The sequence below is a fragment of the Furipterus horrens genome, unplaced genomic scaffold (genome assembly GCF_987537825.1).
Source record: "Furipterus horrens unplaced genomic scaffold, mFurHor1.1.pri manual_scaffold_4, whole genome shotgun sequence".
Classification (NCBI taxonomy): domain Eukaryota; kingdom Metazoa; phylum Chordata; class Mammalia; order Chiroptera; family Furipteridae; genus Furipterus; species Furipterus horrens.
The window spans coordinates 52,190,196-52,216,689 of NW_028327174.1; the positions used below are offsets into that span (position 1 = coordinate 52,190,196).

General features: G+C 43.6%; 1 protein-coding gene across 1 annotated transcript in view; it reads left to right on the forward strand.

Moving 5' to 3' along the window:
- ACVR1B (activin A receptor type 1B) overlaps window positions 1-26,494 on the forward strand; it is a 39,136-nt gene that overhangs the window by 4,388 nt on the left and 8,254 nt on the right. The window contains 7 exon segments of the mRNA XM_090273200.1: window positions 11,114-11,353; window positions 12,163-12,411; window positions 15,254-15,354; window positions 15,356-15,485; window positions 20,934-21,101; window positions 22,590-22,746; window positions 23,966-24,090. Of these exon segments, the coding sequence (XP_090129326.1) occupies window positions 11,114-11,353; window positions 12,163-12,411; window positions 15,254-15,354; window positions 15,356-15,485; window positions 20,934-21,101; window positions 22,590-22,746; window positions 23,966-24,090 (1,170 nt within the window).

Sequence of the window (26,494 nt, forward strand, 5' to 3'; positions counted from 1 at the left end):
ACTCTGTAGAGTTGCCAGAGTTTAGTTGTGAAGTTTCCATCCCAGGTCATCTCACCTGCTCTCTGGGTTTCAGATGGTGTTAACTTCAGGCGGCTCTGGGGTTCTTTTTGGTTTTCTTCTCTCTCTGCTTAATCTTAAGCCTGCATTTGTCTGGCTAAATATATTGAATTTAATATAATAAAAGTAATGGCCTTTCCCTTTACAGTATCAACCGCCCCTAATCCTTACACAGTGACATATAGGTGAATTCTTTGTTCATTCACGGGGTATGTACCTGGAACAATTCTTGGCATGGGGAAATAACGGAGAACAAGATGGGCAAAGATCTCTAAATCTCTCACTGTCATGGAACTAAACATTGCAGTGGCTTAGACTGAAAATAAATAAGTAAACACAAGGATCAGTCACGAGGGCTGTGAAGAAAATAAATCAGGGTGATGTGCTAGAGTGTGCCAGGAACTGCCATTTCACCTCTACCTCAACTTCATTCTTTCCTCTGTAAAGTGGGGCTCTGACAGTCATCTCGTTTGTGATGGTTGTGCTTTATCAGGTCATCTCCGACGCGGATTAGCGAGTACCGAACCTCTGCTGCTGGGGGAAACGCAGGGTTAGGGTCCCATGAGCCACTGGTCACAACATTTTCATCAGCCAACCAGTACATAACCTTGTCTTCTGTGTGGTTCTATTTAAAGACACCTTATTTAATATATTTTGTTGATTATTTAACAGTGAACTCAGGGCCAGTAGCACTATAATGCATGCCTAAACAAAGCTTGTCTGATATGTATATTTTCTCTGTAAGGTACATCAGTGTTTTTAGCATTTCAGTACTACTCTTGGGGGCAACTTTAAACTGAAATTACTACCACCACCACGACCACCACCGCCACCACCAACAAAAACACAAAAAAGGGAAAAGCATGGCACTACATAGACCATGAAAAGGATGTATACTTATAGTGTAAGAGCCGAAACAAGAAGGCAGAGCATTGTCTTGTTCCATCTCAGCTGGAACCACAAATGCATTGGGTATTCAGACATGCACATGTTTAAACTTTTCACCAATTGGTACATGTCCATAAATGACCATGAGAAAACCAATAGTGTTGGTTTTGGGTTTACAAATAAATTGTAGCAAGTAGGCAGATTCACAAGTATAGAATCTATGACTGATGAGGATTAACTGTATTTTGTTAAAGCTGTTCAAATAATTGTGGTAGAGAGAAATTTATGTCATATGGAATTCCAACGACTCCTAAATGATTTCATTGAACCAGAATTTTAGTATATACAGTTAGAAGTCCCATTTTAACCTGTAAACTAAACACACACACACACACACATACATACATACCATACATATATGTATAGGGAGAGGGAGAGAGAATTGTGATCTAAAGATTCCTTTAACATGATTATCGAGCACCTACCATATTCTGAACACTTGTTTACAGTAAACAAAAGGAGACAAAAATGCCTTTCTTCATGAAGCTTACCTTTTGGCAGGTGAGACAGACAATAAAGGAATAAAATATAAGGTGATTCTGCCAACTACAGCCCCCTCTTTACCCCCACCCCCACCCCCAAGATTCTCAGCTTTTGGTGTATACATTGACCCCTTCCAGTTACTCAGTCCAACATGAATCTAGGTACTATTGTGAAGGGATTTTGTAGATGTAATTAAGGTCCCAAATCAGTTGATCTGCAAATACGGAGACTGTTTTATGATGGACAGAACCTAATCAAGCTATAGCCCTTTGACAGCAGAGAATTTTTTCAGCTGATTGCAGAAGAGAAAGGCAGAGATGCTCCAGCTGGCCTGAAAGAGTAAACATCTGTGTGTGAACTGCCCATGGGCCGCATGGCCAGGAACTGCAGGCCATCTCTAGGAGCTGAGAGTGGTCCTGGACTGTCTGCTAGGCAGGAAGTGGGGACCTCAGACCTTTGTCACAGGCAGCGGGATTTGAGCTTGAAAGAGGTCCTAGCCCAAGGTGAGAGCGCAACCCGGGCTGACACCATCATGTTGTGCCTGGACTTCTGACCTACAGAAACTGTGAGATAATAAATAGGTGCTCTTTTTAAAAGTGCTTGTGTGTGTGGTGAATCATGTGGTGATGTGAAGAGAAAGAAAGCAGGAGAGGGGAATAAGAGAAATACTCCAAGGTAGGCGTAAGGGTACTTGAGACCTGGTACCCAGCCGTTCCACTGCTGGACCTTGCATGTGAAAAGGACTTTGGCCACATGTCGCTTTCATCTACTGCCTGTTACCTTTTCCTAGATGTTTGTGAGTGTTTGGAGGAGAGAGAATATTTGGGGTGTTTTGGATATGGTTTTTTTTTAGATGATTGTGATGTTTAAGTTGAAGAACCTGTGAACTGAAACATACACAGGTTGGAGCAAAAGTAGTTTCACAGTTGTGTTTATGTGGAACACAGAGTTTATTCTTGTATTATTATTTATTAATTATTATTTTTAAATATTTGTGGTGAACCTACCTTGCCCCAAGTCTTCATGTATTATTTTGGTGCACATCTGAATATTCTACACTTTTAGTGGGTAAGACTGAATCAGATTTGGTCAGTGTCCACTTCTAATGTCCAAGATCAAGCTGAATGAGAGGGACACTGAGGAAAGAATCTGTCTTTGCCCTTTATAAGTTTATACACAAATTGACTTTTCTTCTGCTTGTTGGAATAACCATGAAAATACAAAGAGTTCATCCCTCTTATTGACTGGGATGACAATAGTAATAGAAGCTTCTGATCGAATGTGTACTGTATACTCAACTGTTAAGCTAAGCACTGTGTTTCATCATTGACTATACAGCTATTCTCTGAGGCACTCTAATCTCCATTTTACAGAGGAAAAACCTGGGCATATATAGGTTAAGTAGTGGGCCCGAAGTCTGTCTGACTCTAAAGCATATGGTCTTGATACTGTACTCTACTACATTCTACAATGCCTATTCAGGTAATTTTTTAAACCTGTCTCTGCCTCCAGTCTCTCACAGTCCCTCCATCCTAGTGTTGGATTTAACTTTGGAAAATTACCCTCTGGTCTGATGGTTCCACTGCTTTTATGTGGCCTCCAGGATCAACCCTAGACCCCTTAGCCTTGCCTCGAATCCATCTAGTCTAGCTTAGTTTCCCTTGGAACCTTGATGCTGTTGCATCTGTCTGTTCACTGTGGACCTAACATCGCTTATGCTTTTCTTGGCCTTGGCCTCCTCTTCTTAGCCAAATCCAGCATCCTCCAGTGTAAGACCTTCTTTGTCCTCCTGTCTTCCCCCAGTCAGTGAGTCTATCCTCTCTGCTTTTCTCTTTGGTCCTTACTGGTTGTATAGAGGTTCGCACTGGTTTTTAGTTGTCTGCTCCTCCCATTCTCCTACCCTTTATCTCCTAAAAATCAATGCTCGGAACTGGCTTCTCCTTTCTATGGCTTTTTCCTATCACAGAGCCTTACGTATATCTTAAGTACTTAATACATTTGTTTAATTGAATTCCTTCATTTCTGTCCTCAGCAAAATTCTAGGTCGGTAATTCCAACTCTGTCCTACTATAATTTTATCTCCTGCATAGAGTTTTTATCCCAGTTACTCAAAAATACTACAGAGATTTGTGAGTTCCTTGGAACATTATAATCTCTCTTCCTACCTCACCTCTTTCATTTCTGTTTATTCTACCACATACCGATTTTATTCCAGCCAAATTAACTTGTTCTCAACCTCATTAGCTTTAGTCTCAGTCCTGGCTGAGTTTTTTTTTTTTTTTTTCTTTCCCTACTTCATTGTCCCAGATGCCTGAAACAACCATTCCTATACCTCTTCTCACTCAAAACTGATGAATACTGTCTCCTCTCCACTCATCCATAGTATAGTAAATAGGTCAGGAAGCAAATACAAAATATCAGCGATAAATGTCTTCTCCTGCCCTAATGAGCCACAGATATGTCTATTTATATACAACGAAGAAAGAAAACAGAATTTTTTGGATGTTCATTATAAACTGCAAGTAAAGGAGAAATACCAAGTTACTGGTAGACAGTCTAAATATGGTAGCTGAGTCTGTACACCTAGGTCCTAGGAACATTGGACATGCTCCATCCTAATGATGCCACTCATTCAGGTTTTACCTTAACGTTCTCCTGGACAGCAGGTGGGCCCATGCTGGATGTTCAGGTATTTACAGTCAGCCATAAATTAAATTGCAGTGACAGGTCTCTTTAGCATAAACATCAAACGTCTCTTATGAGTGAGAACAAAGCTTTCGTTCTCTAGACCTAGGGCTTAGGGGTAAACTTGTTTAAACAGCTGTCTAAGGTTGTCTCCAAGTAGACTGTCAGAAAGGCAGTTTGTAGAATAGATACAGTGTGCAGCTTGCTTTCAAGCACCTTTCTCTCATGTAGACTCCATTCTGAGACCTTTTCCCAGATTGGAATTAAATACCAAAAGCTTATCAAGTGTCTTATTGTTAAATCTGTGGGGGTTTTCCCCCTTCTCATACAAATAGCTTCCTTTATTAAGTCAGGTTTTTTTTTTCATAAGTGCTTTTACCAATACATTTTTTATTTTTTTTAGGTACCACCAGCTACACATGTAAAATTTGACTTACTATGACTGGAACTTGAGAGTTTTTTGTTTTGGATTCGTTTATTTTTAGTCTAATTTTGATGATTGTGAAAGGTGAAGGTGTAACTTGGGTCTTTTCTACCAGTAACTTCTGCTCGTTTTGCTGTAATGCTGCAAGATTTTTCTACTTGGGTTAGTTAGAACTTTGACTGTGGTACAGGGTCAGTGCCCCATTATTGCTCCGCCCTCCCAGGAGAACCAGACATTACCTCTTCTTTGTGACAGTTTAGTGCCTGGTACCTTCATTTTTTAATTCAGGGATTTTATAAATACATTGGCTGTTGGCTATATCAATAATTACTGAACATCCCTTTTTCTTTTTAAAGTAGTAGAACCCTTTTAAAGATGAAAATGTGGAAACGTATATAAAGAGGATAAAAGCTGAGCCACTCTGGCAGAGTCCCCTTCGCTCTCCAGTTATTAGACTGAGATTTATTGAATTGGATTTATTCAGCACAGTGCTGTTTGCTGGGTGCTGTGCTGGCTGCCAGGGAGGAGGGGGTGGAGCCAAGGCCGCTGTCTCCTTCCCTGTAGAGTCAGAGGGTCTGGGGCGTCTGGGCCAGCCTGGGGTTGAGGGTGCACACAGTCTGAAGAACACTGTACCTCCAGTTTCATGTGTGAGGTTTTTGGTGTTTTTGTTTTATAATGGAGATTATTTAATATATATTGTTTTACAAAGATTTATGGTATTTTAAAAATTGTAGTAAAACACATATAACAGAAAATTTACCACTTTTCAGTATTGTAAAGTATACCATCCAGTGGTGTTAAGTACCTTCATAATGTTCTGCAGACCATCAGCACTCTGGTTTCAGGACTTTTTCCTTACCCCAAAGAAAACCCAGAAACCCAGTTAAGCTGTCACTCCCCTCCTCCCCAACCCTTTTGGCAACCATTAATTTGCTTTCTGAATATTTAATATAAATGGAATCATACAATGTGTTATTTCTTTCACTCAGCATAATGTTTTTTTTTTTAAGTTTATTCATATTGTAGTATGTATCAATAATTTGTTCACTTTTAGGGCTGAATAATACTCCATTGTATGAATATACCACATTTTAGTCATCCGTTCATTATTTGATGGACGTTTGGATTGTTGCACCTTTTGATTATTTTGAATACTACTGTTATGAACACTTGTGTACAAGTGTTTGTGTGAACACTTGTTTTTAATCTTTTGGATGTATACCTAGCAGTGGGGTGACTGGGTTATATGGTAATTCAGTGTTGCACTTATTGAGAAACCATCGAACTGTTTCCCACAACACAGGTAGTGCTGGAGGCTTCAGGTTTCACTGGTCTTCACCAACACTGGCTACTTCTCTTTTTCATTTTCTTATGGCCTTCCTAGTAGGTGTGAATTGGTATCTAACTGTGGTTTTTATTTCTATTTGCATTTGCATTGAAATGTATTTGCGTTTGAGATCATGTTGAGTGAATATCTATCCTTTCATGTGCTTATTGGCTATTTGTATATTTTTTTTGGAGAAATGTCTGTTCAGATCCTTTGCCCATTTTTAAATTTTTTTTTTTGTTGTTGTTGAGTTATAAGAGTTCTTTATATATTCTGTATACTAGATCATTATTAGATATGTGATCTACAAAGATTTTTTTCTCTCATTCTGTAGATTCTTTTCACTCTCTTGATACTCTCCTTTGGTGCACAAAAGCTTTTACTTCTGATGAAGGCCAATTTATTTTTGTTTTGTTGCTTGTGCTTTTGGTGTGATATCTAAGAGACAGTTAACAAATTCAGGGTCATGAAGATGTGTCCCTGTTTTCTTTTTTTAAGTTTTAGAAGTTTCAGAATTTAAGCTTTAAGTCTTATATTTAGATCTATGATTAACTTTGAGTTTGTTTTTGTATATGGTTCAGTTTTATTCTCTTGTATGTGGATAGCCAGGTGTCCAGCTTCATTTGTTGAAGGTTATTAGTCTTACTCCCTGAAGGTTCTAGATTCTTCTTTAAAAATCAATTGATCATAGATGTATACGTTAGTTTCGGGACTGATAAGTCTATTCCATTGATTTTTATGCCTAGACTTAGGCCACTGGTAAGTTTTGAAACAGGCAGTGTGAGTCCTCCAACTGTTTTGTTTTGTTTCAAGATCACTTTGTTCTGGGTCACAAAGTTGAGTAGAGTTGTGGTCCTCATTCTAAGGAAGTTGTAGGGGGTTTGGGTAAGGTCCAGGGAAGAATAATTAAAATAATCAAGGGTTGTAATACACTATTCTTATCAGTTTGTTTGATCTGATGGATGCTGCCATCTGGAAGGACGAGGCTGAGAGGGAGTTTATGGTCAACATGTAAAATCATGAGGAGTATGGGCAGCACAGGTGGATTTGGACACCAACTCTTAGATCCTCCAGAACTGGAAGGTTACCGGGTGAAGGTTGGAAGTGGTAAGCTTGGTGTGCCTGAACCGGACAGTGCTCCCCACAAGAACTTAGTTAATGAAACTTCTTATTTCCAAAAAACACTATAAGCTAAAAATCATAAATACTGTAGCTTTAAGACACTTTGGAACATTCATGAACCTTTACCTACCAGGACAAACGATCATGTTTTGCAGTACGCCTCTTACCTCATGAGGTTGGTGCCCTCACCCTGCGCTCTCCCACACCTTGTCCCCTGGTGATCTCTTCTCGGCCTAATATTGGGCTGGGTGTTGTGACTCTAGCCCTGTAGGTGATTCTGAGGAATTCCCAGTGAGCCACAGCCTCACCCATTGTCCTCCAAGTGTCTGCCTGCGGGTAAAAGAGGGAGGACCCAACCAGTGTTCTGCGTGCAGTGAAGTCATCTTGCTGAGACCTGGCTGCCTTAGTGCCTCTGCAACATGCAACTAGACGGCGCCTGCCCAAGTCGGGACTTGTCAGCCTTCCTCAAAACACTGCTTCTCACACAAGTCAAATTTGCATTCGCTTCCTACCGCAGACCACCTTCTAATCATATTTTGGAACCATGTTCAAATACTGGCAGAGCGGTTTTGTCTTTAGTTCAGGTTTGACTAGCTTGTTAATAACAATGCTGTGCTAGTAGGAATTTTGTTCTGACCACTTTTTAACTTGTTTGTGTGTAGAATGATTTTGTTACTCTTCTGTGATTGGTTTTCCTAATTGTGTTAGTTCTATGTAACTGTTAGGTGTGTGTTGTGGTATGTGTTATTTATATACACATGTGTAGGCTGATTTAACTTGATGAGTCAATATGAAACATTATAAAGGGCTGTTATCATTAATATGGATTTGGCTTTTCAAAGACATCAAAATGAGGTTTGTGATTTAGTGTACTAGTAAATCTGTAGTATAATAAATTTAGATGTTGGTATAATTTAATTATCACTTATTTTGTTTCAACAAAAAATGGGTATTTACAGACTAGCCATAATTTCTGTCTTTAAAGTTCAGGAAAAGTTATTACAATTTAAAGCAGAACTTCCCAGTGTTGGACCAGTGAAGCAAACAATGTGAATTTAGAAATAAACTAGTTCAGATTTCAGCTGGAAGGTTTTAGAGGTCATCTAGTTCACTTCCTTCTTTCTGGTTAATCATGAGGAAAATTAGGTTCAGGGAGGTTAAGTGACTTGCCCAATGCCACGCGACTAGTTACTGGCAGAACTGAGGCTCCAACAGCAGTTTCTTGCTGTGGTGTTGCAGTAACTTGCTACTTCCTAATTAGTGGTTAAAGAGACACATGTTAAATATGTGTGCTTGAGTTTTACCTTGAGAGTAGGGACTAAAATTTATTGAGCATCTATTTGCTACGCACTTTATTTCATTTAATTCTTACGTCATCCTGAAATATAATTATTAATAGTCCCATCTTATGGATTAGTAAACCCAGGTACATGAAGTTTCCTAACTCGCTCAAGGTTACGTAATTAATATCAGAGATGGTATTTGAGCCGTAGGTCTTTCTGACCTGTTTCCTGCCACGATACCCTGCTGTGGTTCTAATGATAGTAACTGAAACCTTTTCAGGGGTATGGGTAGTAGTGATGATTATCTTAAAAATAGATCTTTTTCAGACTTCTCACTCATTGTAAAATATATAGATGTACACAGACGGGTGCGGAGTGAGTCTTACTCTGAGTACCCACAGCACTTAGTGGATGTTTGGCTAATTGTTATACCATTTCTGTAAGATAAATAGTATTTTCCAATTGGACAGCTGAGGCCCAGAGAGATTTGGGGACTTGCTCAATTCTTTATCACAAACCCACATGGCCCTGCTCCCAGTTCCGTTCTTCGTCCTGTCTAGCATAGATTTCACCACTTTTTGTTCTTTCCTGTCTTACACCAAGATTGTTTAAGTACTTCCCAAAAATAATGAGCCACGTGTGGGTGTGTTCATTCTCCAGGATGAATCACTGTGAAAGGGGCCGTGAACCAATGAAAGGAGAATAAGTATCTGGAATCAGAGACTCCTGGCTCTCCTGCCTGCTGATTGACGACTCTGGAGTGAGCTTTTTTCCATAAGGCGGCTGCGGGTCTGGCCTGGGTGTCCCACTGTGCTCAGAATAGCTCTCTTGGAGTTGTTCGCTTTCCCTTCTCGCTTCCCAAAATAGACCCAATGCTGTTCTCTTTGCTGGACGTGCTGGCGCCTGTGTGGAGAGGTGTGTGCTCCATGGGGAACCCCTTTAGTGCCTGATTGTCCCCACTGACCCAGGGGCATGGGCATTAGCTTTCCAAGTAACGGACAGGGCTCCGGCGTAAGTACAAGAGATTTGGGTAGAGTATTTGGAAGGTCACAGAAGTAAATTTGTTAAGAAGAGGGGAAAAAAAGGGAATAAATAAAGTTATTGAGGAGGTTCCTTAGTTCTCCTTGTGTCTAAAAGGGTGGGATTTGAAATTCAAGAGGAATTTACTTTTAAAATTCCTGCTATGATTTGGAACCTAAAGAGTACAAGCTTTAAACTTCCTGCCCTTAAAATGTAACACTACCCAAACCCTTCAGCAGGTAGCTACATGTTTTGGAATTTCTCCCAGAAGAGGGATGTGATCAGATGCTGTGAAAAAAAATACCCACAGGCTGTACGGTGAGGATGCGCACTGCTTGCTCACCTGCCAGGGCCACCTCTCCTTGTTTCCTTGGCTGAGAATGGTGAGGGGCTGAGTGCTTTCCAGAAAGCCTGAGAAAGGAGGGCATGGACACTAGGATATTGAGAATCTGTCTTTGGATTTGCAAAGCCAAGAGATGCTTTCCAGTGTATTGAAGAGACAAAGATAGATTGTTTACAGCCTAAAGGGGTGAGTTACGACAGGCTAGCTTTTCATGGGCTGGTCATACATGTCCCTTCCCACGTGGTATCCAGATAGTATTCACTTAGTGTCCAGTGTGGGGCCTGAGTGGGCTCTCGGGTGGGCCCTCCCACCTCCATCCCCTGATGAGTGAGAGCTTCATTCAACCTAAGTATTGTAGTGGCTAAAGCCACGCTCCTGCCCGTCCCAGGAGGTCAGGGCATGGTTAGGCTCATGGGAGACAGTGTTGGGGAGAACCAACTGCTGCTGTCTGTGCTATTCTTGTTAGGTGGGTAAATAAAGGGTTTCAGACTCCAGGCTGCTGAACTGGCTTTCAGAGGCACCAGATTCATTTACAGTAATTTCCTGTCAATAGTCTACACTTGTGTGTACTGTGCACCCCACACAACTCACTAACCCCAGAGATGAGTGTATACACTACCTGTTTGCAAAAAAGTGTGTGTATGTTTACATATATAAAAATACTTGTAAAGTGATATCCACGGACCTTTCTGAATAGGTTAAATTTATTGAGCCCTTTTTACGCATTAGCTCACTTAATCCTCACAGTAACTTCATGAGTTATCCTCTTTGGAGGATACTGTTTTTGCCCCTCATGAGAGGGGTACCTGCCATGGACTAAAGGAAGAGGATATTGGATAGTCAGGGGCAGCTTTTAAAAGGCTGCCATGTATAAGCTGAATTTTAAAGGATGTGTAAGAATTAGCTGGGAAAAAGCGTAGCCACAGAGAACAAGTGAGAGCATGCATACTGCCTGCATTCAGGAAGCTGTGGGCGGGCCTACCGCTGGAGAAAGGAGTGGGGGATGATGGCTCCCAGGAACCCCGGGGCGGGGCAGGGGTGAAGACCTGCATGCTCCAAAGGGTACCTTTTACCTTTCTCTCTCAGGCATCTAAATTTGAAGGAAAACATCTTTCCCAGCCACAAAATACTTTGTATTAAGTCTAAGGCAAAGTTCAAAAGGTAGTTTTTCGGTGTCTCGTGGGCATAAAATAGAGCACTTAGAGGAAAATGGTAGGGCCTGGAAAGCCTTGTTTGTGAGCTGAAGAAACAGGTGAAAAGGTTGTGCCTCTGTTGACGTCATCTTTCTGATTCTACCTCTATAAAAGTTCCTTATTTTGGAATGTCAAGTATGCTAAGGAATGACACTCTTTAAGTCTGGAAAATAGCCTAGGATGAGATCTGGTTGTTGATGTCAACGTCTGCTCCCAAATTTCCTGCAGCTCTTCTGTGTACGTGCACCAGCTGCCTGCAGGCCAACCACACGTGTGAAACCGATGGGGCCTGCATGGTTTCCATTTTCAACCTGGATGGGATGGAGCACCATGTGCGCACCTGCATCCCCAAAGCGGAGCTGGTCCCCGCTGGGAAGCCCTTCTACTGCCTAAGCTCCGAAGATCTGCGTAACACCCACTGCTGCTATACTGACTTCTGCAACAAGATCGACCTGAGGGTTCCCAGTGGTGAGTGGACACCCTTGTTGGACTATTGGCTCATCTTGGAGGTAGGGCACCCCTCTCATTTCATCTATCTCTGTTCTTCCCCAATCACTTTGTTTGATGATAGGTAAAGGTACCTTTGTGAAGTTCCCTAAGGTGACAGAGGATGGGCTTCCTCCCATGTCAGGTTTGTAGATTAGAGGATGAGGGAGACAAATTGTTGTCAAGTTGGTCCCAGAGGTAAAAACTGCATTTTGGGTAGTGGGCAGCTATTGAAGAGTGGGAGAGCTAGGCAGGGGTCCCAGGGGAGGGTATGGGATTGATCCTGCAGGAGGCAGCCCCAGAGCCCTGTAAAGGGAGCTGTTAGGGTTAGGGTGAGGTCAAAAATGGAAAGAAGGGCTAGAATTGAGCAAAAAGGACAGTGATCAAGGCTGGAAAGTATTAGATTCCACCCCTCTGCAGGTCTGCCATTTAGAAGATATTACTGGGGAGATCAGAGGAGTAGGAGAGAGCCTGGAGCAGAGCTTAAAGGAGCTGGTGTAAGTTGAAGAGTAGATTCTGGCATCTCTCTGGGGCACTGAGATGGGAGAAGTACCATGAAATTACAAAGTGGGTTATGGGTTTGACTGCTGCAAAGGGCTCCTTTACTAGAGAGGTTTGCATTTGAGAGCACCCAGGCAGGCAGACTACCCTGTAAGATGAGAGGTCAGGAACATCTTGAACACACGGGGAGGGAAAGGGCATTTCACTTGGAGGGGTCGAGATAAATAATGCTAGTGCACTCCCATGTTTTAACTCTTTGTTCTCTCCCTCTCTTCTCTCACTTGATCCAGGTCACCTCAAGGAGCCCGAGCACCCGTCAATGTGGGGCCCTGTGGAGCTGGTCGGCATTATCGCCGGCCCAGTGTTCCTCCTGTTTCTCATCATCATCATTGTTTTCCTTGTCATTAACTATCATCAACGTGTTTATCACAACCGCCAGAGGCTGGACATGGAAGATCCCTCATGTGAGATGTGCCTCTCCAAAGACAAGACACTCCAGGATCTTGTCTACGATCTCTCCACCTCAGGGTCTGGCTCAGGTACTCAGTTCCTTAGGCCTTGTGTCTGTTGTTGGCCTTCGTCACTGCTTCCCAGCAGGGTGGAGCATATAAGGAAAAGGCTGGGCCTTATTCTTGTTTACAGCAGCATTGAGTCATTCGGTTTCATACTTCCCCATACTTTTGGAGTCTGACGTATAATAACATAAGATAATTAGGACCACAGAAAATCTTTCATTCCCTGGGATTCCAGAGGTCAAATGCAAAACAGTCCCTTCCAGAAACTGCCTCTCTTCAAGTTCTGTAACTATATATCTATTAAAATTCATCTGGTTCCACCTGAGTGGTGGAGTGCTCAATTTAAGGGCCCCTTTTGAGAAACAGGAGTGTGCCATGTTCCTGTGAGGTGGTGACAGCTAATCATTGATTTCTGAGCAACCACAAGGGGAGTTGAAGGACATTGAGTGAAGCTGAAAGCTGAGGTTTGGTGAATCATTGACTTGTACCAGTTGCCCAGGGATTTTGGTGGGGGTTAAACAAGGGCAGCACGGGCTTGTGGTGTGGCATCAGCACCGTTTCTTGCACTGCCTGTTGGTAACCGAGCCTTTCTCAGATGAGGGAACTGAACCTAACATTGGATCTCATCATGAGACCAGACTAGGATAAAGGTAATTGGATCTTTCAGGTCTCAATTATTTTAGTGATGGTGGTATTCTGATCTTGTAAAAAAAAGAAAAATATTATCCACAAAAGTTATTGTTGCCATTCTAGCTAAAACGTATAGAATCATATTTGTGAGACTTTTTTTTTTTTTTGCCCTGTGACAAGACTGTTCTATAGGGAAATTGTGCCATCAGTCATGGCCAGACATTCCTCCTTGAACAGAAGGAATACTTTGAACTGTGACATCTCTTGAATTTTAGTAGTTTTTCCTCTCTTAAGCTATGCAGTAGAGAGCATAGTGATGGGTATATTTAAAAGCTGTCTACTTGTAGAAAGAGAGAAAATATACGGCTTGTTCTTTGATGAAAGAGGTAGGGCAGTGGTTAGAACTGCCTGGCTGACTTTGTGTCTTGATTTGCTGCTGGAGGAGGTAGCTCCATTTCCAGGGTCTAGCTGGGGATCTGGAAGGTGCATGGTGCTTAGCCAGCTGGAGTAAAATGATTGATAACTTTCTCTCTGGGTAGTTTAGTCCATTCTTAATTCAGGATATGCAGAGCTTCCAAGGTGTTGCAGTTTTAAAACTGTGGATTTAAAGTGAATACGTCCTTGCTGCTTACGTGGCTTTCAATTCACACGAACAAATACATGTTGAATACCCTCTGGGTGATTCAGGGTGAACAAAGATGAGAAAGACTGAGCCAAGGTTGGACAGAAGAGATGGGGATTGTTGGGAAGAGTCTCACAGAGGAGGATGCGTTCAAAGGGGTTTTGAAGACTGGTTCAAAGTTTTAAGAGAGATGACAGGGCAGGGAACATTCCAGGTCAAGGAAAATCTCTTGAGCGAAAGGACAGAAAGGCATGAGAGTTCACAGAGTGTTTAGGGAACAATAAGGAGGCCAGCATGGCGTGACCACACTGGGGGTGGGGCATGGCATGGCAGGCCAACCCACGAGGAAAAGATCTTGGGTGCTGTACTTTTTCTGACAAGATGAGAGGCATCTGCTGAAAGTTTTCATGTGGGAAAGAAATATTCATTTTTTTCCTGTGGAGGGAGTTTTGGCAATGGTGCGGAGGATAAATTCATTCATTTACCAACCTCCTGTTAGGGAAGGGTGAGGCAGGGCTGTGTGTGGGTTGCAGGGCGGGCGCAGGGTGTGATGGGAGGCAAAAATACCAGCCGAAAGTGTTTTAAAGAAGGGCCAGAACTAGGACTGGCACGGAGAATGGGGAGAAGGGGTCTAATTTGAGAAACATTTTGGTGGTTCTATACTATTATAGTTAAAAGCATGAACTTTTGGAGTCAGATTTTAATCCCTGTATTGCCACTTACTGCTTATATGAGTTTGCAAGAGTTACTTAACTTTCCCACTATGGGCCTTAGTTTTCTCATCTGTAAAATGGGAATAATAACAATACCCACCTTATAGGTGGTTGTGAGGAAATGAGATAATTTATGTAAAACCCTTAGCGTAGTGCTTAATGCATACTAAGCATACGGTAAATGGTAGTTAACGTCCACAGGAGTTAGAGATTAATAACATTTTTTATTTGGTCAGGGAGAGGAAGTGAGAGTTAAGAGTCAGTCATGATGGTAAGGGTGATTGGTTAGATAGGGAGATATTTGAATGAGTCAAATAAAGCAATAAATGAGTCCTGTAAAGGCAATAAAATTAATCTTAGAATAGGCATGGGTAGTGTCCCTTTCAACATCTGGAGCTTCACCTGTGATCAGAACTTGGTTCTCTAGAGAGAGGGCAGATCGTAGTGTGCCCTGACCACAGTTTGGGTTTCATGGGCCGCACAGCACTGCCCTCTAGTGGTGAATGAGCAGAGCAGCCAGAAGGCACTCCCAGTGTTCAAGCCTCTTTTGCCCTCTTCCCTCTTCATCAGCAGGAGGCAGATGAGGATGGATTGGCCCACAGGAGGCTGATTGCAAAGTTGGTAAACCTGGTCAGACATTTATTTTCAAATCTGTCACCCACTTTGACAGCATAAATTGCTTAGATCAGGAACAGCTAATCCTATGCATTTCCCTTTCTGTGTTCACTCTCGGTCACTGCCTGGCTTCGCTGTGTGGTGGATTACCTGGGTATGGTACAGGGGCAGCCACAGCTCTCCACGGTCAGTGGACTGGTGTAGATGGGACACTGTGGTAAGAGCAGGAGTTACAAAGTTTAGCAAGTTTACAGTGTCAGCTTTCTTTCCATTCTTTGGTCCATAGGGTTACCCCTTTTTGTCCAGCGCACAGTGGCCCGAACCATCGTTTTACAGGAGATTATTGGCAAGGGCCGGTTTGGAGAAGTGTGGCGTGGCCGCTGGCGGGGGTGGCGATGTGGCTGTGAAAATTTTCTCTTCTCGTGAAGAACGGTCTTGGTTCCGGGAAGCAGAGATATATCAGACAGTCATGCTGCGCCATGAAAACATCCTTGGATTTATTGCTGCTGACAATAAAGGTAAAGGGCTGGATTTGGATACAGGGCGTCCTAAAGCCAACCGTAGTCCCAGATGGAGGGGTGACTGGGACAGCACAGCTCCGTTTGCCTTCATAGATGGTACCCATAGAAAGAGAGTAAATAAGGTAATAGTTTTCAAGCTTTTCTTCTACAAAAAGCTTACTTAGAAACCCAGGTTACTAAGCAAGTAAATAATTATTAAGCAGATAAATAAGATAAAGCTCTTGCCCTGTCTGCTCACTTTTGCTTCCATGATGTTCCCAAACCCACCTCTAGGATAGTCCCCGAAGGGCCCCAATAAGTATACCTTGAAAACAACTGGAGTGAAGAATTGTGGCCTCAGCTCCTGCCAGGAGAAGATGGCCCCAGAAAAGCACATAGTCCACATTCTGTGATGTAGCAGCAGCATGCACACCTTTGGAGAGGAGCAGGTGAGCAGAGCAGTGACCTGCCTGCCCCCAAAATGCTACCTCGTGTCTTTCAGGCTCAGCTTTGAGTCCACTTGTACCTGAGGTTCCTTATTTTTTCCTTCTTCTTCTGTTTTTGCTTTCAATGTTGAGTCTCTAATATGGCCAGGCATGTTCTCATCATTCTCATTTTTGAGGACCTCACTCCCTAGCAAAGAGACCAAGTAATGATTTAGGATGTGATAAAGCGGCACCCTGTTCTAGCGAGCACAGTTGGTAATGAGGGGAGGGTCCAGGAGGACACACCTGAGCTTGACTGAGGTCAAAGCAGCAGAAGCTGGTCAGGAAGAAAAATCAGTGGAAGGTTCACTCCAGACACATGTGCAGAGGTGAAGTGTGTTTGGGAACCTGCAGCTAACATGAGACAGCTATGTTAGATCAAGAGACAGTGGTGAGGTCACAGATCAGATTACAAGGGTCTTTTTGAAAGCATTGTATTTTATTATGAGATAGTGGAAGGCAACTGAAATTTCATTCATTGAGTCAGTAACATCTATTGATGACTATGGGCCAGGACCTCTGCCAGCTTCTTGGATGATCACACATACGAATGAGATGCAGTCCCTGCCCTCACAGCCCACAGGAAGAGGGGATGACAGACACACAGGCAGGTAGTGCACTTGGAGTCAAAGACCATGAGGTGATGGTCTCTGGCAGTTGTGACATAGTTTGCTCCTGCAGCACAGCGGTTTTTAGAAGTTAGTGTCTACAAAGCCTATGGAAGGTGCTAAGTATTTATTAAAACAACAGCGGGCTGCTCATTCCTCATGTTGCTTTGAGGGTTTGTAGTGGCCCCAACTGCCCCCAAGCTGAAGAGTCTTGGACTCGTACACAGAGGGAAGAAGGGGAAGAGAGAATTTTTTATTCCTTCTGAATAAGCTGCTCCTTTTTAAGACATTACCTTTTGAGAAAATTTAAATTTTACATATATTTTAAAGGATCAAAAGATGTCTTCCCTTTTAACTTACTGGCAGTGTCCTCAAGACTTCAGGGCTAGTTGGAGTGCTAGAGGGCTGTGTTGAGTGGACCCCTTGTTCATAATCAAAGAAGCCAAGATTGGTGCTCTTCCAGAAGCCACTCCCTTTATTGATTCTGGCAGCTGTGTGAATTGGGATCTGGCTCTTGAAACCCACATAAGGGCCAAGGGAGGAGAAAAAACAAACTCCTTCTTTAACATGATATACACAAGGGGGGGACAAAAGTAGGTTTGCAGTTGTGAGTATGTGAAACAGTTAATTCTTGTATTATTATTCATTTATTATTGTATTATTTTTCATACAATTGTAAACCTGCTTTTGCCCCACCCTGTGTAGTGCAGCATCATGGAACTAGTACCAGCCTGGAACTTAGAGCTCAGTTCAATTTTCAATTTTCCTGTTGACAGCAGCATAACTCAGATTACCAGCTTTTGATTTTTCTTTTTTTAAAATATTTTATTGATTTTTTTTCTTTTTTTTTTTAGAGAGAGAGAAAGAAACGTCAATTTGTTGTTCCACTTATTTATGCATGCATTGATTGATTCTTGTATGTGCTTTGCCCAGAGATTGAACCCACAACCTTGGTGTGTCGGACAATGCTCTAACCAACTGAGCCACCCGGCCAAGGCTTTGATTTCCTTTTTCTCCCTCTTCCTCCCCTTTCCTCCTCCCCATTGCATGTGTGCACATTCATGTGCACACACACAGACATACCCATGTATAAAAATCTGTGCTCTCTACCTTCCATTGCTCTTCTGAGGATCAGATGACCTCTCTGGAATGCTTGATGGGTGCTCATCATGCATTGAAAGGGATTTTTGGCCCAGGCTGGTGTGGCTCAGTGGATTGAGCATCAGCCTGCAAACCAAGGGGGTCTCTAGCTTAATTCCTAGTCAGGGCACGTGCCTGGGTTGCAGGCCAGGTCCCCAGGTCAGGGTGTGCGAGAGGCAACCACACATTGATATTTCTCTCCCTCTCTCCCTCCTTTCCCTTCTAAAAGTAAAATAAAAAATCTTTTAAAAAGTGGGGGGCGGTTAGCCTGGACTATAATAATGCACAAGGAGGACAGACTTCCAGCCAAGATGGGGGCCTAGACAGACACGCTGCCTCTCCCTCCACAACTAAGAAGGAATATAACTACCTCAAAACTAGAGACAACCAGAAGTTCCAGAAAATCAAGCTTCATGGAAGTCCAGCAAAGATATAAAGAAGAAATACTCATCCAGACAGGTAGGAGGGGCAGAGCCAGGGCAGAGAGAATGCAGTGTGGTAGCGGCAGGTCAGTGGAAAGCGCAGTCAAACATTTAAAAAAGTCTAGAGGCACACCTAGGGAGCACTCCTAGCGCCAGACCAGACCACACAGCTCACGGTCCCAGCTCCAACGTAAGTAAAACCCCATTGCTTCTGACTGCAAACCAGTGGGGGTTAGGGCGGAGGAAGAAACTGTCGGTCTCTCAGCAGAGTCCACTTGTTTAAAGGGCCCCCACAGTCCTAGAATGTCCGCAGACCCACCCACTCTGGGAACAACAGCCAGGGCAACAGCTAGAGAGGCGCCAGGCCCATACAGAAGTTGGAGAAGTGCCTGAAAAGGAGGCGAGTGCTGAGCAAACGGCATTGTTTCCTCTCAGACCGCTCTCCCACACACAGCACCACAACGTGGTGAAATAGGTCGCTCTGTACTAACAAATACCTAAGGCTCCGCCCCTTACAACATAACAGATTCTATAGCTCTACCTAAGACACAGAGGCAGACAAACCCAGGAGCCTGTCAAGATGAGGAGACAGAGAAGTATGGTCCAAAAGAGAGAACGATCAAGGTTCCAGTGGGAGAACTAAGAGACGAGATAGCCAACCTAACAGATGAGGAGATAGACAACCTAACAGATGCGGCTTTCAAAACACAGGTGATAAAGATGCTCACAGACTTGACATATGCTTAAGTATGGCAAACGCATAAGGGAAGAAGTGAAGGCTATGCTAAATGAAATGAAGGAAAATCCACACAAAACCAGTGGTGAAGGGAAGGAAGCTGGGGTTCAAAATCAATGATTTGGAACAAAAGGAAGAAAAAAACAGTCAACCAGTGCAGAATGAGGAAAAAGGAATTGAAAGAAATGAGAAGAGGCTCAGGAACCTCTGGGACAATTTTAAATGTGCCAACATCTGAATCATAGGAGTGCCAGAAGGAGAAGAGGAAGAGCAAGAAATTGAAAGATTATGTGAAAAAATAATGAAAACTTCCCAAATTTGGTGAAGGAAATAGACATACACGTCCAGGAAGCACAGAGAGGCCCAAACAAGCTAGACCCAAAGAGGATCACACCAAGACACATCATAATTAAAATGCCAAAGGTTAAAGAGAGAGTCTTAAAAGCAGCAAGAGAAAAGCAAGAGTTACCTATAAAGGGGTGCCTACAAGACTATCAGGTGATTTCTCGAAAGAAACTTTGCAGGCAAGAAGGGACTGGCAAGCAGTATTCAATGTGATGAAAAGTAAGGACCTATAACCAAGACTACTCTATTCAGCAAAGCTATCATTTAGAATGGAAAGGTAGATAAAGTGCTTCCCAGACAAGGTAAAGCTAAAGGAGTTCATCATCACCAAGCCATTATTATATGAACTGTTAAAGGGACTTATTTAAGAAAAAGATCAACACTATGAACATTAAAATGACAACAAACTGACAACTATCAACAATTGAATCCAAAAAATAAAAACAAAGACAAATTAAGCAAACAACCAGAAGAGGAACAGAATCATAGGTATGGGGATCATTTGGAGGGTTATCAGCTGGGAGGGGGAAGAGGGGGAAATGGGGAAATGGTGCAGGGATTAAGAAATATAATTGGTTGGTACAAAATAGACAGGGGGGTGTTAAGAATAATATAAGAAAGGGTGAAGTCGAAGAACTTATATGCACGACCCATGGACATGAACTAAGTGGGGGGTGGGATTGCTGGAGGGAAGAGGGGTACAAAGGGAAAAGAAATTGGAACTACTGTAACAACATAATAAAATATACTTAATAATAATGCACAAAGGACCTCTTTCCTACTCTCATAGAGTTTATAGCCTGGTAAGAGCAATGGTCTTGTGATAGAAATGCTACAAATGAGACAGGTACTGGGCTGGTCTGGGCTTTTTAAAGGGCCTTGAGGGCTGGGGACGGGGGCAGGTTGAAGAAGGTATAGTGGGAGTAAATGGTGATGGAAGGAGACCTGACTTGGGGTGGTAAACGCACACTACAGTATAGAGATGATGTATTGTAGCAGTGGTCCCCAAACTTTTTGGCACCAGAGACCGGTTTCTTGGAAGGCAGTTTTTCCACAGATCGGGAAGGCGGGGGCAGGGTAGCGAAGATAGGAGGCAGAGCTCATGCAGAATGCGCCCCTTGGTCTGTCACCCACCTTCTGCTGTATGGCCTGCTTCCAAACAGGCCACAGACTGGTACTGGTCCTTGGCCTGGGGGTTGGGGACTCCTGTATTACAGAATTGTACACCTGAAACCTATATAGTTTTATTAACTAATGTCACCCCGATAAAATCAATTATCTTAAAAGGTCTTAGAGCACAGAGGAGGACCTGCAAAGCCTCCCTCTTTGGTGGTGGTGGATGCAGCCGGTTGTGGGTGCTTACACGTAGATGAGTGGGTCTGGTCAGGAGCAGAAGCAGCGTTGCAGGTGTTACCTGGTATTCTCTGAAGTATATGCTTCCTCTTCTGGGTGCCTCACATTTCAAATTTGGTGTTACAATGGAACGCTGTCCAGCATCCTGTAGCCACCTACAGAAAATAAAGGAGCAGGTCTAAGAAAGAACTGATTTTCTGTCCTTCCTGGAGCCTGAAACCTGTAGATAGCTGTAGATGAAACAGACATAGAGGGGGCCTCAGGTGGTGTGGAGGCAAGACGTGGGAATTCAGGAGTCTGATCGTATGTATTGTTCCCTTCCTGCCTTCCTCTCTGTGGTTGCACCATGTGGAATTCCTCTCTGTGGTTCACTGCAGATAATGGCACCTGGACCCAGCTCTGGCTCGTCTCAGACTATCATGAGCATGGCTCCCTATTTGATTATCTTAACCGGTACACAGTGACGATCGAGGGGATGATCAAGCTGGCCTTGTCTGCTGCCAGTGGGCTGGCGCACCTGCACATGGAGATTGTGGGCACCCAAGGTGAGTGGACTCAGCTGAGGAGTGGTGAAGTTCTGCAGGCCTTAAAACCTTGTACCATCCTGATTTAGTTCCCAGAGCTCCTTTTTACTGAGAAAGTTGGAGCTGGACCTCAGGAACTCTTAATTTAGAGGAGAGAGGTTTAAACTTGACTTGAAAGAGGACAAGAGGATCCCCAAGGGGTTTTTTCCATCTGTCTTTCGAACTCCCTCAGCGGCTGTAGTGGAGATGTTCATTCCATGGCCTGGCATAGTTGTTGTCTGGTGTTCATTGAGTAATCCTCTCAGAATCCCACAGTGCACGTGGAAATAAGATTCAACAAACTCTTGGGACAGGAGCATCAGTTTAGTAACTTAACACTTTCATTGTTTGGGCAGCTGGTTTATAAAGATTTCTTGGCGGATTAGATCCTGGCTTTGCTAATCTAGGAAGGATTTCCTGGAGGAAAAGACCTTGAGCATCCCTACTTATTGACTGAAATGTCAGCTCTTTGGGAAATCCTGGATCTTGTCACAGCGACAGGGTGTGTTCCCTGATGCCTGATTGACCAGGACAGCAATACTTGCTGGCAGAAAACTACCCATTAAAGTTTGGTCCTGTTCCTTGCCTCTGCGGAGATATTAGCAGTCTTTATTAATTGGTTGATGATTTTGTTTGATTCTAAGAATCTAGCTAACACAGCAGTTTCTCTTTGAATTTCTCAGCACCTCACTACTGAGCACATTAGTTCAGGGAAGAAGGCAAGTAGTATTATTAATAGTAATGTTAGCTAATACGTATGCCCTTCTGAGCTCATTACTTACCTACATTAATGCATTTAATCCTCACAATATTCCCATGAATTAAATACTGGTGTTAGTTTTATTTTATGGCTAAGAAGACAGAGAAGGAAAACTCTGACTCCAAAAAACCTCCGCTGCCTTGCGGCATACCTCTTCAGGGGAAAGGCTAAGGGAGTAAACCCTGACAGAAAATCCGGAGCCGGAGTCCCTAAGGCGGTTTGACGTTGTAGTCAACACCGGCAACTCCTGCGGCGCACCTGAAGCCAAGCTGTATTGACTCCGTCTTTCCCTTGGACCCTTCAGCTGCGAAGAGAGGGGGGGTCTGCTGCATGGGCAACAGCAGACCCTCCATATCACCCTGCCCAGGCTCTGTAGCTTCAGCGTCATCGCAAGATGTCAATTCAACACGGGAGGAGACAGATACGATGTCACTCCCGAGTCGGACTGCACAGCCATTCTCGGCGGTGCAGATAGACTCTTGAGAAGCTACACCATCGTCTCTCGAGACGGACGGCTGCCGACGACGACGATGGCTAAGAAGACAAAGGTCAGATGGGTTAAGTCACTTTTCAAGGGTTCCTGGGTTAGTAGGAGGCAAAGCCAGGACTCGAACCCACGCAACCTTCCTAACATTCACTGTGGCTGCAGACTCTTGCTTTTAATATTTTTACTAGCTTTCTTCAAAGATTCCTGTTTTCTTCTATGCCAGGGAAGCCTGGAATTGCTCATCGAGACTTAAAGTCAAAGAACATCCTAGTGAAGAAAAATGGCATGTGTGCCATCGCAGACCTGGGCCTGGCCGTCCGTCATGATGCAGTCACCGACACCATTGACATTGCTCCAAACCAGAGGGTGGGAACCAAACGGTAGGAAGGCCCTGAGCCTCTGCCCTTGCCCTATACCTGTCCCAAGTAGCCCGTGTATGCCTTTGCCCATGGTGCAGGACGAGGTGTAGAAAAGGGAGGTGTGGACCTGGCTCTCAGATGACTGAAATTTGAACACCCACTCTCCACACTGGAAAGCTACATGGTTACATCTAACAGACCCAAGTGCCAAGAGCACAGCTCCACAGAACTGTATACGTGTATGTGTTGTGACTATTGGGCAGGGGAGGCAGTGGAGAAGAGAACCTGGAGCAAGATTTGGGAGGGGGATGGGCATCAGGCTTGGCTGGGGGAAGAGGGAAATGTTGCTGTCCAAAGGGGTGGCTTGTGCAGAAAACTCTGAGGAGGCAGGGAGCGTGTTTTGCTCTGGGGTTAGAGAGTAGGTTGGCTCAGCTGTAGCAGAGGTGATCTAGGGTGCAGACTGGGGCATCCTAACGACTATGGGTCTGCTTCGCGCTTCATGCAGAAATGAAGTAAAGAGTAAAGAATTAGGATTGCAGGTCGACGAATTGGAAATGGAACTGTCTTTTAATAGGAAGGAAAAGGAGGACTGTTTTTCTGTCGAATCTCAGTGAATTTCACTAAATTTCTCTTTTCCTCTGTCCTTTCCTTTTGAGCTGAATGAGCGAATGACCCAGGCCCCAAAATGTGAGACCTGGGTGACCCCATGATTTGCCTTACTTTGTGTGTGTGAGGGGCAGGGGTGGAGCAAGCAGTACTGATTAGCTGAGAAGGACTTGGATAACTCTCTAGAATTAATTTTCATATATCTGCAATCAGGTGAGGTAAGTGCAGAATGAAACTGAAGCTCCACCCATCACTGTCGCTATATTTAATAAAGTCCAAGACCCCGTAATATCTAGCAACTAGATATTACATGTTGTTATTATTGCCCTGCGACCCACAGTATAAATGCCTCTGCCAAGAAATGAAAACATGCTAAAAATAAATCTTGATGGTTGAAAAGTAGAGGTGCAGATAAGGTAGCCAATGCTGCTTACCAAACATATGCTGAAGAATTTAGATTTGAATCCAAAACACATGGGAGTCTGCAATAAAGGAATTGATTATGCCCTCCTCCCCAACGGGCTTTTTTGGGGAGATACTTGCCCACATTCAGAGGGCCCCTGAGTCAGTACTTATATTTAAGGAGAGAAATCATCTTTTTCTATGCATGGTTATGTTTTCTTTGCTGTTGCAGATACATGGCCCCTGAAGTACTTGATGAAACTATTAACATGAAGCACTTTGACTCCTTTAAATGTGCTGATATCTATGCCCTCGGGCTTGTATATTGGGAGATTGCTCGGAGATGCAATTCTGGAGGTACGTTTCTTTTCTGCCTTCTCTTGCACCTGCTTCCTGGTGGAGAATGTTGGGTCACCTGAGGATGCTGGTGTTCTGCTGCTTCCTTTCTTTTTACAACTGTCAGATGCCTTGTGACAGAGCACTTTAGTCTGCCTCAGAGTTCTCATCAGTTATGAGGGAACCTTGGAGGTAGCTGTGCTAAGGGTGTGTTTACTCTTTGGACCAGCTTCTAAAATAGTGTTTTACATTGTCATAACTATTCCAGAGGCTTTTTTTTTTTTTTTCACACGCTGTTTTTATTGGTCATTGGAGGTTGGCAGAACGTCCTAGGCAGAAATAGCTTGGGACTAATGCAGGGTTCTTCTTTATATAGGAGGTATTATGTGCTAATTCTACTGGCTCTCCAGCTATGAGCTATGTTTCTGGGGACCATGGGTTTCACTGATAAATTAAATGTGGTGATTTCTTAATTTGTAGAAGAAAGTTTACCAATGTGTAGAATTATCTCAAAATGAATTTTTCCTCTTGTATTTTTCCCTTAAATCTTTGGAATTTGCAACTGCCTCCTCATGTAAGAATCCAGTAAAAAGTAGTATCAGATTTAGCAGAGAACATTTTTACCATCAGCTTAGTGTATCAGTATTTTACAGTGACTTTCAGGTATTTTGCTACAAGATCAAGTTCAAGAACCACTGCCCTTAGCCATTTATCTCTAATATGAGAAATTCCAAGTAAGTGGAAGTGAAATGAAATGAAGTGAAATTAAGTGAAATGAAATGAAGTGAAATTAAGTGAAATGAAATGAAATGAATTGAAAAGAACAGGTGCCCTGGCCAGGGTGGTTCAGTGGGTTGGAATATTGTCCTGTAACTAAAAGGCTGTGGGTTCGATTCCCAGTTAGAGCACATACCAACACTGTAGGTTCAATCCCCCATCTGGATGCAGGGACATCCAACCCCCAGTCTAGACACATATGATCCCTGGTCCAGGCACCTATCCTCATTCTGGGCATGTACGGGAGGAAGCCAATCAATGTTTCCCTCTCTCCTTTTCTCTCTCTCTAAAAACAATGAAAATAAAGTCCTCAGGTGAGGATTTTAAAAAACAAACAAAGCAAAAACAAAAAAGACTTCCGGCCAGGATGGAGGCATAAATACACACACTGCGTCTCCTCACAACTAAGAATTTACAACCACTTCAAAACTTAAAAAAAAACAAAAAACAAAATTCAGAAAAGCGAAACTACGGGGAAGTTCAGCAAAGAAATAAAGAAGAAATAATCAGCCAGAAAAGTAGGAGGGGGCGGAGCCGGGACAGAGAGAAAGAGTAGTGGAGCAGCGGAGCAGCAGCTGGGGGGCGGTGCTTGGCGGGCAGCACAGCAGGCTGCAAGGCTAGAGGCAGTGGTGGCAGGTCAGGCATGCGGCTGGCGGCGTGGCTAGCAGTTCAGCGACTGTAGCTGTGGTGAGAAACACATTCATATGGTTTAAGCCCGAGAAGCGATCACAGCCCCAAACCAGACTGATCCTAGCCCCAGACCAGACTGTGTAGCTTGCGGTTCCAGTGCTGGGGAAAATAGAGCCGCGTTGCCTCTGACTGTGAAAGCTAGTGGGGTTGGGGCAGAGGAAGAAGCTACCAGTCTCAAAAAGGAGGCAGCTTGCTTAGTACTGGAAGAGGGAGAAGTGCTTGGAAAGTGGCGACAACTGGCCCTGTTCCCTCTCAGACCCCTTCCCCACATACAGCACCAAAACGCGGTGAAACAGGTTGCCAGCACTAACAAATACCTAAGGCTCTGCCCCCTATAATGTAAGAGGTGCAACAGCCCCACCCAAATCACAGAGGCAAACACAGAAAGCTGTCGAGATAAGGAGACAGAGAAATACAGCCCAGAATGGGGGGCAGATCAAGGTTTCAGTAACAGAACTAAGCAACGAGGACATAGTGCACCTAACGGATGAGGAGATAGCGAGCCTAACAGATGAACAGTTCAAGGCATTGGTGATAAAGATGCTCACAGACTTGACAGAAAAGGTTAAACAGGACGGGAAAAGAAGGAAGGCTATCCTGGGTGAAATGAGGGAAAATCCACACAAACAAGTGGTGAAGGAGAGGAAACCAGGGTTCAAATCAACAAACTGGAACATAAGGAAGAAATAAAGTCAACCAGTACAGAAGGAGGAAAAGAGAATTGAAAGAAATGAGGAGAGGCTTAGAAACCTCTGGGACAGCTTTAAATGTGCCTGCAAGAGACTCTGGGTCCCTCGGAATGGATGAAGAAATTAGACACTCACCATCTGAGGAAGGAAGGGAGGCGGTTTTCTCTGAGGAAAATCACCCACTTTTCTTTATTAACCAGGGTTCTTATTTACTTTCTACGTGGGAAATGCATAAGAAAAACGTGCAGCCCTTCACCAAATGGTTGGGA